Source organism: Oryx dammah, unplaced genomic scaffold (assembly GCF_014754425.2).
Source record: "Oryx dammah isolate SB20612 unplaced genomic scaffold, SCBI_Odam_1.1 HiC_scaffold_5, whole genome shotgun sequence".
NCBI classification, from domain to species: domain Eukaryota; kingdom Metazoa; phylum Chordata; class Mammalia; order Artiodactyla; family Bovidae; genus Oryx; species Oryx dammah.
In genome coordinates this window covers 95,660,389-95,678,204 of record NW_024070189.1, presented here as the reverse complement: position 1 = coordinate 95,678,204, position 17,816 = coordinate 95,660,389, and the positions used below count along the sequence as shown (strand labels likewise).

General features: G+C 41.0%; 1 protein-coding gene across 1 annotated transcript in view; it reads right to left on the bottom strand.

Moving 5' to 3' along the window:
* LOC120864597 (olfactory receptor 7G1-like) overlaps positions 1-17,107 on the bottom strand; it is a 67,551-nt gene extending 50,444 nt beyond the window's left edge. Inside the window, exons 1-2 of the mRNA XM_040241639.1 lie at positions 17,104-17,107; positions 13,290-13,933 (exon numbers count right to left, since the gene is read on the bottom strand). Coding sequence (XP_040097573.1) covers positions 13,290-13,933; positions 17,104-17,107 — 648 coding nt within the window. The remainder of the gene's footprint in view (positions 1-13,289; positions 13,934-17,103) is intronic.
* Positions 17,108-17,816: the final 709 nt, after the last annotated feature.

The following is a 17,816-nucleotide window of genomic DNA, read 5'->3' as shown; positions in this document are numbered from 1 at the left end:
GGGTTCAAGTTTTGCTATTAGAACTTGCTGGAATTTTTTGAAAAGGATTTTTGATCCATGTGTAGAGTATGGTGCCTTCTGGACTCAGAGAGTCGAGGGAGAGACAGGCACCCCCAAGGGACAGCTGAGGGCTCTTTTGGACAATTTCTGTTGGTCAGCATTTCTGAGTGAGACTGTAGATCTATAAGCAAAATGGTGCCTACCAGCTCTCCTGCAGAGTTTAACAGGAGCACTGGGGCCACCATGGGGAGACAAGGCAAAAGTGGCGGCTGGAGAATAAAGTTTAACATGGTCATGTCACTTAACTGAGTTTGAGATGTTTCCTGATGTCTAAGGGTTTTAATAGTTATCTCAATGTTTCAGCCAATGATTAAACCAGGTACTAATTTTGTCTTTTGAAAGAAATATAATCATCACCACTTATCAGCAGAGAATAAGTTTCAACACCCCCAGCTGACATCTGTAACCTCTCATAGTATCAAACCCTATATATATAATGGTTCTTCTATACAAGCATGCCTGTGGTGCAGTTTATTTTATAATAGTACAGTAAGAGATTGGCAACTGCCTCATACCAGGAAAGCGAAAGTGAAGTTGCTCAGTCGTGTCCAGCTCTTTGGGACCTCATGGGCTGCAGCTTACTATGCTCCTCTGTCCATGGAATTTCCCAGGCAAGAATTCAGGAGTAGGTTGCCATTTCCTTCTTCAGAGGATCTTCCTGACCCAGGGATCGAACCCAGGTCTCCCAAATTGTAGGCAGACACTTTACCATCTGAGCTACCAGGGAAGGTGTAATAATAACATAGAACAATTGTAACAATATACTTTTATAAAAGTTTTGTGAATGTAGTCTCTATGTAAAATATATTACTGTACTAATGGAGTGATTTTTTTTTCACCCTAACTAAGCACTTACTATGCTCTGTGGCCTTACCTTTTGCAGTTTGAGGTTTGACAGCTGTACTAACCCAAATTTATTTTCTGTTCTTCACATTCACCACAGATATTAGCAACCTCAGCATTCAATTATTTTTTTCTCTTTTTATATCAAATTGAGAACTTCAATCTTCTCATTTAAAGGTAGCACTTAATGGATTCTCTGTGGCATATCTAAATGGCCGGCATCACCCCACTTATGGTTTGGGGACAGTATTGAGTAAAATAAGAGTGACTTGGTCTCAAGCACTGTGACATCTCAAGAGTCACTGTGGTAACCGAGTGACAAACGGGTGGGTTGTGCAGGAGTAAGGAACGGTTCACATTCTGGGCAGGAGGAAGCAGGATGGTGTGAGATTTCAATCACACTCCTCAGAATTACTCGCAGTTTAAAATGTACAAGTTAACATATTTCTGGAGTTTTCTATTTAATATTCTCGGTGAACAACTGAGGGTTAACTGAAATCACAGAGAGTGACACTTGAGATCAGAGGGGATGACTTTGTCCTGTGGTTGCCTTCAGGTGGAGAAAACACTAGCAGGGGCCACTTGAAGCCCAAAGGGATTGCAAAATGGCCCGTCTCTTCCCGTGTGAGGAAGCACAGCACCACCACAACCCGAGAAAAAGACCGCCGTGTCCAAATCCAGAGATGAGGACAATGACGATGCTGAGGTCATCTTTGTTGGAGTGGAGCATTCAGTGAGGATGCTGAAACCCTCCTTGTCAGAGTGATTTCAAGTCCAAAGCCAATCATTTCTAACATTTTGAACAGAGTGACCAGGGACTCATCTTCAAGAAGAAAGAAGGGCCACGTGAGTCCAGATTCCTCCTTGCACGTTGCAACCTGCAAATCTCAGGACCTTAGCATCAGAGCCAGCTGCCATTTCACCAGCTTCTCAGTCCGTATGGGGAGGAAGAGGCAGTTCTGTTATTTCTGAGCTTTCGTCTAAACCTGATCATAAAACCAGCTCTCCAGAAGCAGTCCTTCACAATTCAGAATTGCTCTCTCCGCGGCTTCACTGTCTCTCCGGAGCTCTTCTCTCATTAGGAGGTAAGGATGAAAGCCCTCTCAATTCAAAGCGATGTCCCACTTGAGGTGTGAAAATAAACAGTGGGAATCCCCGAAGACCCAAACTCGGTGATGGAGTCCAAGGGGGACCTGCCTCCACCATGGGCCCTCCAGATAATCTCACCTACAAAGACCACGATTATGACCTTGGAAGATTCCCCGACCTCACCGAGCCATGTTGATGGTGGGGCGTCATTTTCACGGACTCATGCCGATGACCAGGCACGCTTCAGTCTTATGGATCCAGAAAGAACATGTAGTTTGTAAGGGCTAGAGAAAATGGACTCTTTGACTCTTGCAAGTCAGAGCAAGGCTGTTGACCCCATGATAGGAAATCTGATCATGTTACTTGATGACTTTTACTATGGCAGCATACAAGAGATGGCGGCCAGAACAGAAGACTCACACAGCTTTTAAATGCCTCAGCTGAGATGGCGGAGGAATAGGAAGGGAAGACCACTTTCTCCCTCACAAATTCCTCAAAAGATCATTTCAACACGGAGCAAACTCCACAAAACAACCTCTGAATGCAGGCAGAGGACATCAGGCAACCAGAAAAGCAGATCTTTGTCTTCAAAAACAGGTAGGAAAAAATATAAAAGACAAGAAAAGAGACAAAGGAGGTGGGGAGGGAGCTCCGTCCCGGGAAGGGAAGCCCGTCCCGGGAAGGGAATTCTAAGAAGAGAGGTTTCCAAACACAAGGAAACACTCTACCTGCCGAGTCTAAGGCGAGCCTTGGAAACACAGAGGGCAACATAACAGGAAGGAAAAACGAATAAATAATTAAAACCAACAGATTATAAGCCCAACAGTAACTCCCCCAGCGGAAAAGCTGCGCAGATGCCTGAAGCCGCCGCTAGCAAGTGGGGGCAGGACAGGGAAGCGGGGGAGGCGCGGGCTGCCGTGCTCGGTAAGAAGCGGCCAGAAATGCCCCACGTGTAACCAGAGCGATCGAACTTGGGCGAGCAAACCAGGCTGGGGGATAGCTACCACGCGAAAAGCTGGAACATAAGACCCCGCCAGGACCGCGCACAGAACAAAGGACTGAACGGAAATAGCCGGCTGCAGACCATCCCCCGCCAGGGACAGGCAGCCAGAGCTGTAAGGGCTGGAAAGGGCAATTGCAGCCCCGGAGAGACTACCTAAAAAGCGGCAGGCAGGCTTCCTAGCTGAGACTTCAGGGGATGCAGGACAGTCACCATCCGCCTCACAAGGAGCGCCAGCAGTACACCCAGAAAACTGAGCAGTAGAAACAGAGAAGGGGACAAGTCCCGGTGACTGCGCTTGCCAAGCTCCCGAGCTGCTCGGACCCGGGAGGGGCACAGAGCGCAGTCCCAAACAAGTTTGTGCCTCTGAGGGTTACCTGTGCGCCAAAACCGAGCGGCTTGGACCGGGGAGGTGCGCGAAGCCTGGGGCCGGCCTCGCATGGTTCCTGGCTGAGCTCCGTGGAGCCGGAGCGGTTTGTACGTCGTGGGGGGAGACAGGTCCAGCGGGGTTGAGACGCTGTGTGCCCACGACAGTGCTATTTGTTTGCAGCATTCCCCCCTCCCCACAGCGCGACTGAACTAGTGAGCCTAAAAAAAAAAAAAAAAAAAAAGTGTCCACTACCGCCCCCATGTGTCAGGACGGAATTCAGACCCTGAAGAGACCAGCAAACAGAAGTTAAACAGAGGGAAACGCCTTGGAAGTGACCAACACGGCCCACAACATCAGAGAAGGGCCAGATATATCTTCACAATTTTTACAATCATTTCTTTTTTTTTTTTCTTTTTTTCTCAAACTTTTTTTTTAACTGTTAAGTCTTCTATTTCTCTACTTTATATTTCTATAACTATTACTTTTCAAAAAAAAAGACTATACTTTTTTAAAGCAAACACCATATATAGTCTTCTCGTGGTTGTTGTTGGTATTTCTTTTTTAAATCTTGGTTGTTTTTTTATTTCTTATATATTTTTTTCCTTATTTTTTTTTCTTCCTTATTTCTTTTTCTTAATATTATTATTTTTTTATTTTTTTATCTTTTCTCTTTATTTCTTTCTTCCTTCTGCTTCGTCTCTTTAACATTGTATTTTTGAAAATCTAACCTCTACTCTAGGTTTTTAATCTTTGCTTTTCAGTTTTTGTTGTCAATCTTGTACATTTCATAACCCAATCTTACCTGACAGCGAGATTACTGGCGTGACCACTCTCTCCTCCTTTTGGACTCTCCTTTTTCTCCACCAGGTGGCCTCTGTCTCTCCCCCACCCTCCCCACATCTCTCCTATATCCAACTCAGTGATTCTCTGTGTGTTCTAGATGGTGGAGAGCACCTAAGGAACTGATTACTCTCTGGACCTGTCTCTCTCCTTTTCATTCCTCTCTATTACCCTCCTGGCCACCTCTGTCTACTTCCTCTCTCTCCTCTTCCCTGTATAACTCCGTGAATACCTCTGAGAGGTCCAGACTATGGAGCGCACATAAGGAAGTGACTATTGACTAGCTTGCTCTCTCCTCTTTTGATCTCACTGCATCTCATTCCAGTCACCTCTAACTACCCCCTCCCTCTTCTCTTCTCCATGTAACCCAGTGAACCTCTCTGGGTGCCCCTCAATGTGGAGAAACCTTTCATCTTTAGCCTAGATGCTATATCATTGGTGCTGTATAGATGGAGAAGTGTAGAGACCACCGTAAAAATAAAACCGAAAACCAGAAGCAGGAGGCTTAAGTCCAAAGCTTGAGAACATCAGAGAACTCCTGAATTCAGGGAACATTAAGCAATAGGAGCTCATCAAATGCCTCCAAACCTACACTGAAACAAAGCTCCACCCAAGGGCCAACAAGTTCCAGAGCAAGACATATCACACAAATTCTCCAGCAACACAGGAACACACCCCTGAGCTTCAATACACAGGCAGTTCAAAGTTACTCCAAAACTTTAGACGTCTCATAACCCATTACTGGTCACTCCACTGCACTCCAGAGAGAAGAAACCCAGCTCCACCCACCAGACCTCCAACACAAGCCTCCCTAACCAGGAAACCTTGACAAGCCACTGATACAACCCCACCCACAGTGAGGAAGCTCCACAATAAAGAGAACTCCACAAATTACCAGAATATAAAAAGGCCATTCCAAATGCAGCAATATAACCAAGATGAAGAGACAGAGGAATACCCAACAGGTAAAGGAGCAGGAGAAATGCCCACCAAACCAGACAAAAGAGGAAGAGATAGGGAATCTACCTGAGAAAGGATTCCGAATATTGATAGTGAAAATGATCCAAAATCTTGAAGTCAAAATGGAATCACAGATAAATACCCTAGAGACAAGGATTGAGAAGATGCAAGAAAGGTTCAACAAGGACCTAGAAGAAATAAAAAAAGAGTCAATATACAATGAATAATGCAATAAATGAGATCAGAAACACTCTGGAGGCAACAAATAATAGAATAACGGAGGCAGAAGATAGGATTAGTGAAATAGAAGACAGAATGGTAGAAATAAATGAATCAGAGAGGAAAAAAGAAAAACGAATTAAAAGAAATGAGGACAATCTCAGAGACCTCCAGGACAATATGAAACGCTCCAACATTTGAATTATAGGAGTCCCAGAAGAAGAAGACAAAAAGAAAGACCATGAGAAAATCCTTGAGGAGATAATAGTTGAAAACTTCCCTAAAATGGGGAAGGAAATAATCACCCAAGTCCAAGAAACCCAGAGAGTCCCAAATAGGATAAACCCAAGGCGAAACACCCCAAGACACATATTAATCAAATTAACAAAGATCAAACACAAAGAACAACTATTAAAAGCAGCAAGGGAAAAACAACAAATAACACACAAGGGGATTCCCATAAGGATAACAGCTGATCTCTCAATAGAAACTCTTCAGGCCAGCAGGGAATGGCAAGACATACTTAAAGTGATGAAAGAAAATAACCTACAGCCCAGATTACTATACCCAGCAAGGATCTCATTCAAATACGAAGGAGAAATCAAAAGCTTTACAGACAAGCAAAAGCTGAGAGCATTCAGCACCACCAAACCAGCTCTCCAACAAATTCTAAAGGATATTCTCTAGACAGGAAACACAAAAAGGGAGTATAAACCCGAACCCAAAATAATAAAACAAATGGCAACGGGATCATACTTATCAATAATTACCTTAAACGTAAATGGATTGAATGCCCCAACCAAAAGGCAAAGACTGGCCGATTGGATACAAAAACAAGAACCCTCTATATGCTGCTTACAAGAGACCCACCTCAAAACAAGAGAAACATACAGACTGAAAGTGAAGGGTTGGAAAAAGATATTCCATGCAAATAGAGACCAAAAGAAAGCAGGAGTGGCAATAATCATATCGGATAAAATAGACTTTAAAACAAAGGCTGTGAAAAGAGACAAAGAAGGCCACTACATAATGATCAAAGGATCAATCCAAGAAGAAGATATAACAATTATAAATATATATGCACCCAATATAGGAGCACCGCAATATGTAGGACAAATGCTAACAAGTATGAAAGGGGAAATTAACAACAACACAATAATAGTGGGAGACTTTAATACCCCACTCACACATATGGACAGATCAACTAAACAGAAAATTAACAAAGAAACGCAAACTTTAAATGTTACATTAGACCAGTTAGACCTAATTGATATCTATAGGACATTTCACACCAAAACAATGAATTTCACCTTTTTCTCAAGTGCTCATGGAACCTTCTCCAGGATAGATCACATCCTGGGCCATAAATATAACCTTGATAAATTAAAAAAAAATCGAAATCATTCCAAGCCTCTTTTCTGACCATAATGCACTAAGATTAGATCTCAATTATAGGAGGAAACCTATTAAAAATTCCAACATATGGAGGCTGAACAACACATTTCTGAATAACCAACAAATCACAGAAGAAATCAAAAAAGAAATCAAAATATGCATAGAAACGAATGAAAATGAAAACACAACAACCCAAAACCTGTGGGACACTATAAAAGCAGTGCTAAGAGGAAAGTTCATAGCAATACAGGCATACCTCAAGAAACAAGAAAAAAGTCAAATAAATAACCTAACTCTACACCTAAAGCAACTAGAAAAGGAAGAATTAGAGAACCCCAGAGTTAGCAGAAGGAAAGAAATCTTAAAAATTAGGGCAGAAATAAATGCAAAAGAAACAAAAGAGACCATAGCAAAAATCAACAAAGCCAAAAGCTGGTTCTTTGAAAGGATAAATAAAATTGACAGACCATTAGCCAGACTCATCAAGAAGCAAAGAGAGAAAAATCAAATCAATAAAATTAGAAATGAAAATGGACAGATCACAACAGACAACACAGAAATACAAAGGATCATAAGAGACTACTATCAGCAATTATATGCCAATAAAATGGACAACCTGGAAGAAATGGACAAATTCTTAGAAAAATACAATTTTCCAAAACTAAACCAGGAAGAAATAGACAATCTTAACAGACCCATCACAAGCACGGAAATTGAAACTGTAATCAGAAATCTTCCAGCAAACAAAAGCCCAGGTCCAGATGGCTTCACAGCTGAATTCTACCAAAAATTTCGAGAAGAGTTAACACCTATCCTACTCAAACTCTTCCAGAAAATTGCAGAGGAAGGGAAACTTCCAAACTCATTCTATGAGGCCACCATCACCCTAATACCAAAACCTGACAAAGATACTACAAAAAAGGAAAACTACAGGCCAATATCACTGATGAACATAGATGCAAAAATCCTCAACAAAATTCTAGCAATCAGAATCCAACAACACATTAAAAAGATCATACACCATGACCAAGTGGGCTTTATCCCAGGGATGCAAGGATTCTTCAACATCCGCAAATCAATCAATGTAATTCACCACATTAACAAATTGAAAAATAAAAACCATATGATTATCTCAATAGATGCAGAGAAGGCCTTTGACAAAATTCAACATCCATTTATGATAAAAAACTCTCCAGAAAGCAGGAATAGAAGGAACATACCTCAATATAATAAAAGCTATATATGACAAACCCACCACAAACATCCGCAATGGTGAAAAATTGAAAGCATTTCCCCTTAAGTCAGGAACAAGACAAGGGTGCCCACTTTTACCACTACTATTCAACATAGTTCTGGAAGTTTTAGCCACAGCAATCAGAGCAGAAAAAGAAATAAAAGGAATCCAAATTGGAAAAGAAGAAGTAAAACTCTCACTGTTTGCAGATGACATGATCCTCTACATAGAAAACACTAAAGACTCTACCAGAAAATTACTAGAGCTAATTAATGAATATAGTAAAGTTGCAGGATATAAAATCAACACACAGAAATCCCTTGCATTCCTATACACTAATAATGAGAAAGTAGAAGAAGAAATTAAGGAAACAATTCCATTTACCATTGCAACCAAAAGAATAAAATACTTAGGAATATATCTACCTAAAGAAACTAAAGACCTATATACAGAAAACTATAAAACACTGATGAAAGAAATCAAAGAGGACACTAATAGATGGAGAAATATACCATGCTCATGGATCGGAAGAATCAATATAGTGAAAATGAGTATATTACCCAAAGCAATTTACAAATTCAATGCAATCCCTATCAAGCTTCCAGCGATATTTTTCACAGAACTAGAACAAATAATTTCAAGATTTGTATGGAAATACAAAAAACCACGAATAGCCAAAGCAATCTTGAGAAAGAAGAATGGAACTGGAGGAATCAATTTGCCTGACTTCAGGCTCTACTACAAAGCCACAGTCATCAAGACAGTATGGTATTGGCACAAAGACAGACATATAGATCAATGGAACAAAATAGAAAGCCCAGAGATAAATCCACAAACATATGGACACCTTATCTTTGACAAAGGAGGCAAGAATATACAATGGAGTAAAGACAATCTCTTTAACAAGTGGTGCTGGGAAAACTGGTCAACCACTTGTAAAAGAATGAAACTAGATCACTTTTGAACACCGCACACAAAGATAAACTCAAAATGGATTAAAGATCTAAATGTAAGACCAGAAACTATAAAACTCTTAGAGGAGAACATAGGCAAAACACTCTCCGACATAAACCACAGCAGGATCCTCTATGATCCACCTCCCAGAATTCTGGAAATAAAAGCAAAAATAAACAAATGGGATCTAATTAAAATTAAAAGCTTCTGCACAACAAAGGAAAACATAAGCAAACTGAAAAGACAGCCTTCCGAATGGGAGAAAATAATAGCAAATGAAGCAACTGACAAACAACTAATCTCAAAAATATACAAGCAACTCCTGCAGCTCAATTCCAGAAAAATAAACGACCCAATCAAAAAATGGGCCAAAGAACTAAATAGACATTTCTCCAAAGAAGACATACGGATGGCTAACAAACACATGAAAAGATGCTCAACATCACTCATTATTAGAGAAATGCAAATCAAAACCACAATGAGGTACCACTTCACACCAGTCAGAATGTCTGTGATCCAAAAATCTGCAAGCGATAAATGCTGGAGAGGGTGTGGAGAGAAGGGAACCCTCCTACACTGTTGGTGGGAATGCAAACTAGTACAGCCACTATGGAGAACAGTGTGGAGATTCCTTAAAAAATTGCAAATAGAAATGCCTTATGACCCAGAAATCCCACTGTTGGGCATACACATAGAGGAAACCAGAATTGAAAGAGACACATGTACCCCAATGTTCATTGCAGCACTGTTTATAATAGCCAGGACATGGAAACGACCTAGATGTCCATCAGTAGATGAATGGATAAGAAAGCTGTGGTACATATACACAATGGAGTATTACTCAGCCATTAAAAAGAATACACTTGAATCAGTTCTGATGAGATGGATGAAACTGGAGCCGATTATACAGAGTGAAGTGAGCCAGAAAGAAAAACACCAATACAGTATACTAACACATATATATGGAATTTAGGAAGATGGCAATGATGACCCTGTATGCAGGACAGCAAAAAAGACACAGATGTGTATAGTGGACTTTTGGACTCAGAGGGAGAGGGAGAGGGTGTGATGATTTGGGAGAATGGCATTGAAACATGTATAATATCATGTAAGAATCGAAATGCCAGTCTATGTCTGATGCAGGATATGACACGCTTGGGGCTGGTACGTGGGGATGACCCAGAGAGATGTTGTGGGGAGGGGGGTGGGAGGGGGGTTCATGTTTGGGAATGCATGTACACCTGTGGTTGATTCATGTCAATCTATGCCAAAACCAATACAGAATTGTAAAGTAAAAATTAAAAATAAACAAATAAATAAAGAAATAAAGAAATTAAAATGAAATAAATAAATAAATATATATATACACACACATCTTTATTCATAAGAGAACTATATATAATAGCCAAGAGGTGGGAGCTTCCCAAGTGTCCACCAGAGGATGAATTGATAAACAAAATGTGTTATATACATATGATGGAATATTATTCATCCTTAGCAAGGGAGGAAAGCCTGCTGCATGCTACAACATGCATGGAGCTTGATAACATTAAACTAAGTGAAACAAGCCAGTCAGAAAAAGACAAATTTCACTTACAAGAAGTATCTGAAATACTGAAATTCATAGAAAAAGAAAGTAAAACAGTAAAACAGTGGTTACAGGGGCTAGGAAGATGAGGTAAAGGAGAGTTACTGTTTAAAGGAAACTGGATTTCAGATTTACAAGATGAAAAATTTCCTATACTGAACACTTTTAATTGTGAACTTAAAAATAGTTAGGATGGTATAATTTTATACAATGTGTATTTTAACACCACAAGAAAGAAGAAAATTAGTATATGTAGACTGATAAAACAAATACTGTGAAATAGTAACTGTTGAATGTAAGCAGTCCATAAATGGTTTTTCACTGTATCATTCTTTCAATTTTTGCTGTATTTTTAGTTTTTCACAATCAAAAATTGAAAAAGAAAAAAGGACATATATTGTATGAATTGTATGACATATATTGTAAGAATTTTCTAGATTAGAAACATTTATAGAGACAGAAAAGGGAACAGAGATTTCCAGGGACTGAGGCATGGGGAGAGTCAAAGGTGATGAAAAATAGGTGGAGTTCTTTGGTTGTGCAGTGGTTAGGAACCTGCCTACCAATGCAGGGGACACAGGTTCCATTCCTGGTCTGGGAAGATCCCACATGCTGTGGAACAACTAACCCTGCATGTCACAACTACCGAAGCCCACATGCCTGGGGCCTGTGCTCTGCAACAAAAGAAGCCACTGTCAACAGTGGAGAAACAGACATAGAAAACAGACCCATGGACACGGGGATGGGGAGGAGGGGGAGAGCGTGAGATGTATGGAGAGAGTAACGTGGAAACTTACAACACCATATGTAATATAGATAGCTAGTGGGAACTGGCTGTATGCCTCAGGGAACACAGACAGGGCCTCTGTGACAATCTAGAAAGGTGGGATGGGAGGTTCAGGAGCGGGGGACATGGGTGTACCTACGGCTGATTCTTGTTGATGTTTGAGAGAAAGCAACAAAATTCTGTAGAGCAATTATCATTCAATTAAAAAATAAAAAATAAAAAACATGCCGGTGGTGGGTGGGGGAGAGACAGAGAGAGAGAAAATCCACTGCAATGAGAAGCACGAGTGGCACAAGGAAAAGGAGCCTCCACTCACTGCAGCTAGAGAAAGCCCACACAGCAACAAAGACCCAGCACAGCCAAAAAGTAAAATAGGTGGAAACAGAATGTGTTGATGACTGCACATCAGTGTGAATGTTGATATGACACACAATGGCACACTTTAAACACATTACAGTTGCAATTCTTACGTTTTACATTTTACCACAATTTTAAAAAGTAAAATGAGAATACCGTAGGCATATTATTTCATTTATAGAACTTTAGTACCAACTTTTCCAACTGAAGGTAATATGACACCATGGAAATAGCGGCTAAAAATAGACGCTCAGTCAACAACAGACTCAGAGAAGGACAGTTGTCTGGGATTCTGAGAATCACCTCGAGGTATGATGCCTCCATCTGATGCAGCCATATGAATCCATGAGGGGAATCAGCCGTAGCATGAAGCCTCTCCATGGAGGAATGAAGTAGCATGAAGCCTCTCCATGGAGGAATGAATGAATCTCTACTCTCTTGTGCCTGCATATTTTCTGCCTCTGAAATTCTTATAATGAGGATAACTATCTTTCCTGTTTGAACATATTAGAGCAAGGATGTTTGTGCTGTGTGCTAAGTCACTTCAGTCATGTCCGACGCTGTGTGACCCTATGGACTGTAGCTCGCCTTTAGAAAGTCTTCCTCACTAATCAAGTTCAAATAGCTCACAATCTTTTCAAATGACTGGATAAGCTAATCATGGCAACTTTACAGATGATGAAGCTGAATACTGCGGATGCAAATATCAGCTTACGCATGTCCCATTTACCAGTGAACAACCCCAGGAACTCCCGAACTGGGGTGTGAAAGATCAGCCAGCGTGTGTTACAATAGCCTTAATTCTAGAGTTCAGTTCACAGGGTGCTATCCAGGGAATCAGGCAGAATCTATCTTTGCATGACCACAAACTTGTTTAAATCCTTTCCTTCACCTTCTCTGATATCCTTTATGCTGAGAACATTCCCCAGCGAAATTACTACACCACAAACCTCTGCCTCAGACTCAGCTGCTCTTGGCTCTAACCAAAAACCTTATCATAGAGAACTGAAATTTTGTGTCAAACATCACAGAGCTAGACAAAGAATAAGTTGGGTTTAAACCCTAAATTAAAATGCACTTAGCCATCATGTTATGTATTCATTTAAGAACCTGGTGATGACAGAGTCAGGCATTCTAGCTCATCAGTAATCCTCTAATTTGGCCTTATTCTAGTAGCCTTATCTTAAATTCAGTGACACATCGCAGTAAAGAAAGGACACTACCAATGAGTTTCCTCAAAGCTCCTTTCATGTTCCTGTTCCTCAGGCTATAGACGAAGGGGTTCATTATGGGAGTGACCACAGCGTACATCAATGAAGTCACTGCAGTTTTCCCAGAGAACTCAGAAATAGCAGAACAAATATACAGTCCAAAACCTGTTCCATAGAACAAGGAAACAACTGAGAGGTGAGAAGACCCACAGGTAGAAGAAGCTTTATACTTTCTGCTTGATGATGGCATTCTCAAAATAGAGGAAACGATTTGAGTATAAGAGAAAATGATTCCAGAAAGAGGAATGCCACCTCATATGCTTACTGCAAAATACAGGACAATATTATTAATAAGGATGTCAGAGCAGGCAAGCTTGATGACCTGAACAGCTTCACAGAAGAAAAGGGAGATTTCCAAGTCTGTGCAGAAGGACAGTTGCAACACCATCAGACTGTGGAGCAGGGCGTCCGCAACGCTGATGGATAATGAGATGAGAATCAGCACAGCACAGAGGTGGGGGTTCATGATGACAGTGTATCTCAGGGGGTGACAAATGGCCACATAGTGGTCGTAGGCCATTGCTCCAAGGAGAAAATTTTCACAACTAACATAAATCAGGGCAAAGCAAATCTGGGTGAGACAGCCTGTGTAAGTGATGCTCTGATTCTGGGTTTGGACATTCACTAGAATCTTTGGGATCATGGTTGTGCTTAAACAGACATCAGTAAAAGACAGGTTGACGAGGAAGAAGTACGTGGGGGTGTGGAGGCGGAGGTCAGAGATGACAGCCAGGATGATGAGCAGGTTTCCCAGGACAGTGACCAGGTACATGGACAGGAACAGGCTGAAGAAAATGGTCTTCAGTTCGGGGTCCTCTGTCAGTCTCATGAGAAGGAATTCTGAAACATGTGTGATTTCTGGAGTCCATGTGGTTGATGATCTGATGAAAAAGATGTGGTTAAAAAAGACATGGAAACCTGTGATCCCTAGATGAGCATCAGGAGTATCACAAAGATCCACACCATCTTGGGAAGGGAAGGAGATTAATGAAGGGAGGGGAAAAGTAATGCCTTTTGCATGCATATTTTTCTGTTCTTAAAAAAAAATACCCGAAGTTGGTATATCAGAGCATGAGCAGTTAATTCTAGAAAGGAGAAAGACATGCTTCTTTTATAAATTATCTGTACTGTTCTGATTATTTGAAACATTAGGGGACTTCCCTGATGGTCCAGTAGCTAAGACACTGTGTTCCCAATGTAGAGAGCCTGGGTTTGACCCCTGGTCAGGGAACTAGATCCCATATGCTACAATTAAGACCTGTAAAAAAATTAATTTTATAAAGAGAAACAGAGGAGGGAGGCCATTGAAAATTTTGTCTGGATCCCCAGTGACCTCAGGACCAGGGAAAAGAAATAATACATAGGTATGTCAAGAACCAAAAATGAAAAGATAAGATGAAACTTATCAACTTTTCTCCCCTCCCCTACAATGACAGATGCACAAAGAAATGTTAGACAATTCTTTATAAGCCACCCTGTATCTGAACAGGAAGATTTCCAATCAGAAAGAAGTACAAGGTCATACAGAGAGTTTCATATTAGTAAATCAGATATGCTTACAAATATTGGTGCAAAATATAAAAAAGGCAAAGGTGTCATATGTTAGGCAGAGAGACTGGGCTCTAATCATCTGATGTATATGCCATTTTCATAGCTTCCCCTGTATGAACCTGTACCAAAACACCAAATATTCACTAAAGGAATTTAGGCTACCTTCTTGGTATCACAGCGGAAAGATGCTTGACATCTCTGATGTACCATACAGAACAGCTGTCCTTAGGAAGAACAGAAGGTCTGAGTGAGTCACCAGCTCCTGGGAAGGAGGGATCATTTATGGGAAGAGTCTCAGGTGTGCTTCTACTTTCCTAGAAAAGGTATAGTTGATTGAGGTAGTCACAGGCAGATCACAGTCTTGAACCCTGGAGATTCAATTTCCAAAGCTCCTCATTAACCAGCCAATTCATTGTCACTGTGATCCCAGGACAGTGCAAATCCTTAAGATCAAAACTGTACATGGGAGAAATTCAAGATGGTTGCTTTTCTGACCCCATGAGGCCAAGTGGACTTTTCTGCATCTGTACTGGCTCATGTTCATCACTTAACTTTTCATAAAGCTGTAAGGGGTTACAATGTCATCCCAAGACAACAGTGGTCAAGCATAATCTCAGTTCAGTTCAGTTCAGTTCAGTTCAGTCACTCAGCCGTGTCTGACTCTTTGCAATCCCATGAACTGCAGCACGCCAGGTCTCCCTGTCCATCACCAACTCCTGGCATTCACTCAAGCTCATGTCCATCGAGTCGGTGATGCCATCCATCCATCTCATCCTCTGTCGTGCCCTTCTCCTGCCCCCGATCCCTCCCAGCATCAGGGTCTTTTCCAATGAGTCAACTGTTTGCATGAGGTGGCCAAAGTATTGGAGTTTCAGCCTCAGCATCAGTCCTTCCAGTGAACACCCAGGACTGATAATCTCAGTACATTTAATTATATTTTATCCATTATCTAACTGGAGAAGGCAATGGCACCCCACTCCAGTACTCTTGCCTGGAAAATCCCATGGATGGAGGAGCCAGGTAGGCTGAAGTCCATGGGATCACCAAGAGTCAGACATGACTGAGCGACTTCACTTTCACTTTTCACTTTCATCCCTTGGAGAAGGAAATGGCAACCCACTCCAGTGTTCTTGCCTGGAGAATCCCAGGGACGGGGGAGCCTGGTGGGCTGCTGACTCTGGGGTCACACAGAGTAGGATACAACTGAAGTGACTTAGCAGCAGCAGCATTATCTAACAGGTTGGCATGGTACTCCACATTAATATCAACTAAAATAATTTTCATCTTTAAGGAATTCAAGAGTTTCATGTGTCTAATGCTATATTTTGGAGAAGGCAATGGCACCCCACTCCAGTACTCTTGCCTGGAAAATCCCATGGATGGAGGAGCCTGGTAGGCTGCAGTCCATGGGGCTGCAAAGAGTCAGACATGACTGAGAGACTTCACTTTCTATTTTCACCTTCATACATTGGAGAAGGAAATGGCAACCCACTCCAGTGTTCTTGCCTGGAGAATCCCAGGGACGGGGGAGCCTGGTGGGCTGCCGTCTATGGGGTTGCACAGAGTTGGACACGACTGAAGCAACTTAGCAGCAGCAGCAGCAGCAATGCTAGATTTAAAATGGATAACCAACAAGGATCTACTGTATAGCTCAGGGAACTCTGCTCAGCGTTATGCTGTAGCCTGGATAGGGGGGTAGTTTGAGGGGGAATGTATGTATGTATATATATGGTTGAGTTGCTTCACTGTTCACTTGAAACTATCACAATATTGTTAATGTGCTACACCCCAATACAAAATAAAAAATGAAAAAAAGATTTTCATCTGTTTGTCAATTAACTCCTTTCACTGTTTACTGCTACTGTATGAACTTGTGAAGATACAAGTTTCTTGATATTTTAAAACCAACATGAGACAGGATAGCCTTGTATTGTCATCCCTTACTATCCTAACCTCATTTGCTTTGAACACGTAAAATAATAGAAAATACAAAAGACTTAGAAATATAGAGTTTAAAAAGCCAAAGGCATTTGTGGAGGTTTGTTGCTGAGAATTGGGAGTGAACACAAGAGTTGGGGACTCTTTCTAGGACCACAACTTTGTACTTAGAAGAGCAGAAAGTTTCAAAAGAAGCCCCCAGGGCAGAACTGAATCAGGTTAGTCAGTGGTTTGGTAGCTGAATTTGGTGATGTTCTCAAAATCACTGAGTATCAGGGACTAGTTACCAGTCTGAATTCAAGACTAGAGGACTGGTAATTGCCAAGGGCAACTATGACTCTGTTAGGTGATAATGTATGAATACAAAAATGGAAGGAGAGGGAGGAAAAAACCTAGCAAGTAAAATGAATCTACAATTCAAATTTTAAATATCAGGAAGAATATGATCCTAAAATGTTTAACCTACCAAACCAAGAATCAGATCATCAATTTGTTCCAGGATAAGATTTTTTAAATAAACATTTGTTTTTTTTCATGGGGCTTCTTTCACTCAGCATAATGCCACTGAGAATCATTCAAGCTGCTGCCTGTCTCAGTTCTTCTTTACTGGTGTTTCTATTATAATGATTTAACTGCAGTTTACTTACGCATATCCACGGAAGTACATGTGAGTTGATTTTGTCTTGGGCTATTTTGAGTGAACTACTCAAAGTATTCATGCACAGGTTGAGGTGATGTATGATTTCATTTATATGATATCATGAAAAGCACAAAAAAGTAAGGCTAAAAAGCAGATCAGTGGCTCACAGTGGTTCACAAACACAGAGGACCATGTGCCTACAGTCTAGTCCAGGGCAGTTTGTTGGCAGATGATGTAACTGCTCTGCATATTGACTGTGGCGGTGGTTGTAAGAATCAAAGTATGTCTTAAAATACAGAGAGCTGCACACAAAAAGGGCATTTTGCTGTATGATCATTTTAAAACTAAATTTTTGAAAGATTAAATCGTGAGTATAGATAGCATTTTCAAAGAGAGACAGGAAAGTGTCTAGTTAAAAAATAACAATTCTAGGGAATTCCCTGATGGTCCAGTGATTAGGACTCTGAGCTTCGACTGTTGGGGGGCCTGGATTTGATCCCTAGTCAGGGAACAAAGATCCTACAAGCCAAGCAGTGCAGCCAAAAATAACGATAATAATAACAATTCTAAAAACCAATTTAATACAACATCTGATATATTTACATATCTTTATTCATAGTAGCATGATTTACAATAACCAAGGGGTAGGAGCAGTGTCCATTCAAGTGTCCATCAAAGGATGAATAGATAAACAAAAAGTATTATATACATACAATGGAA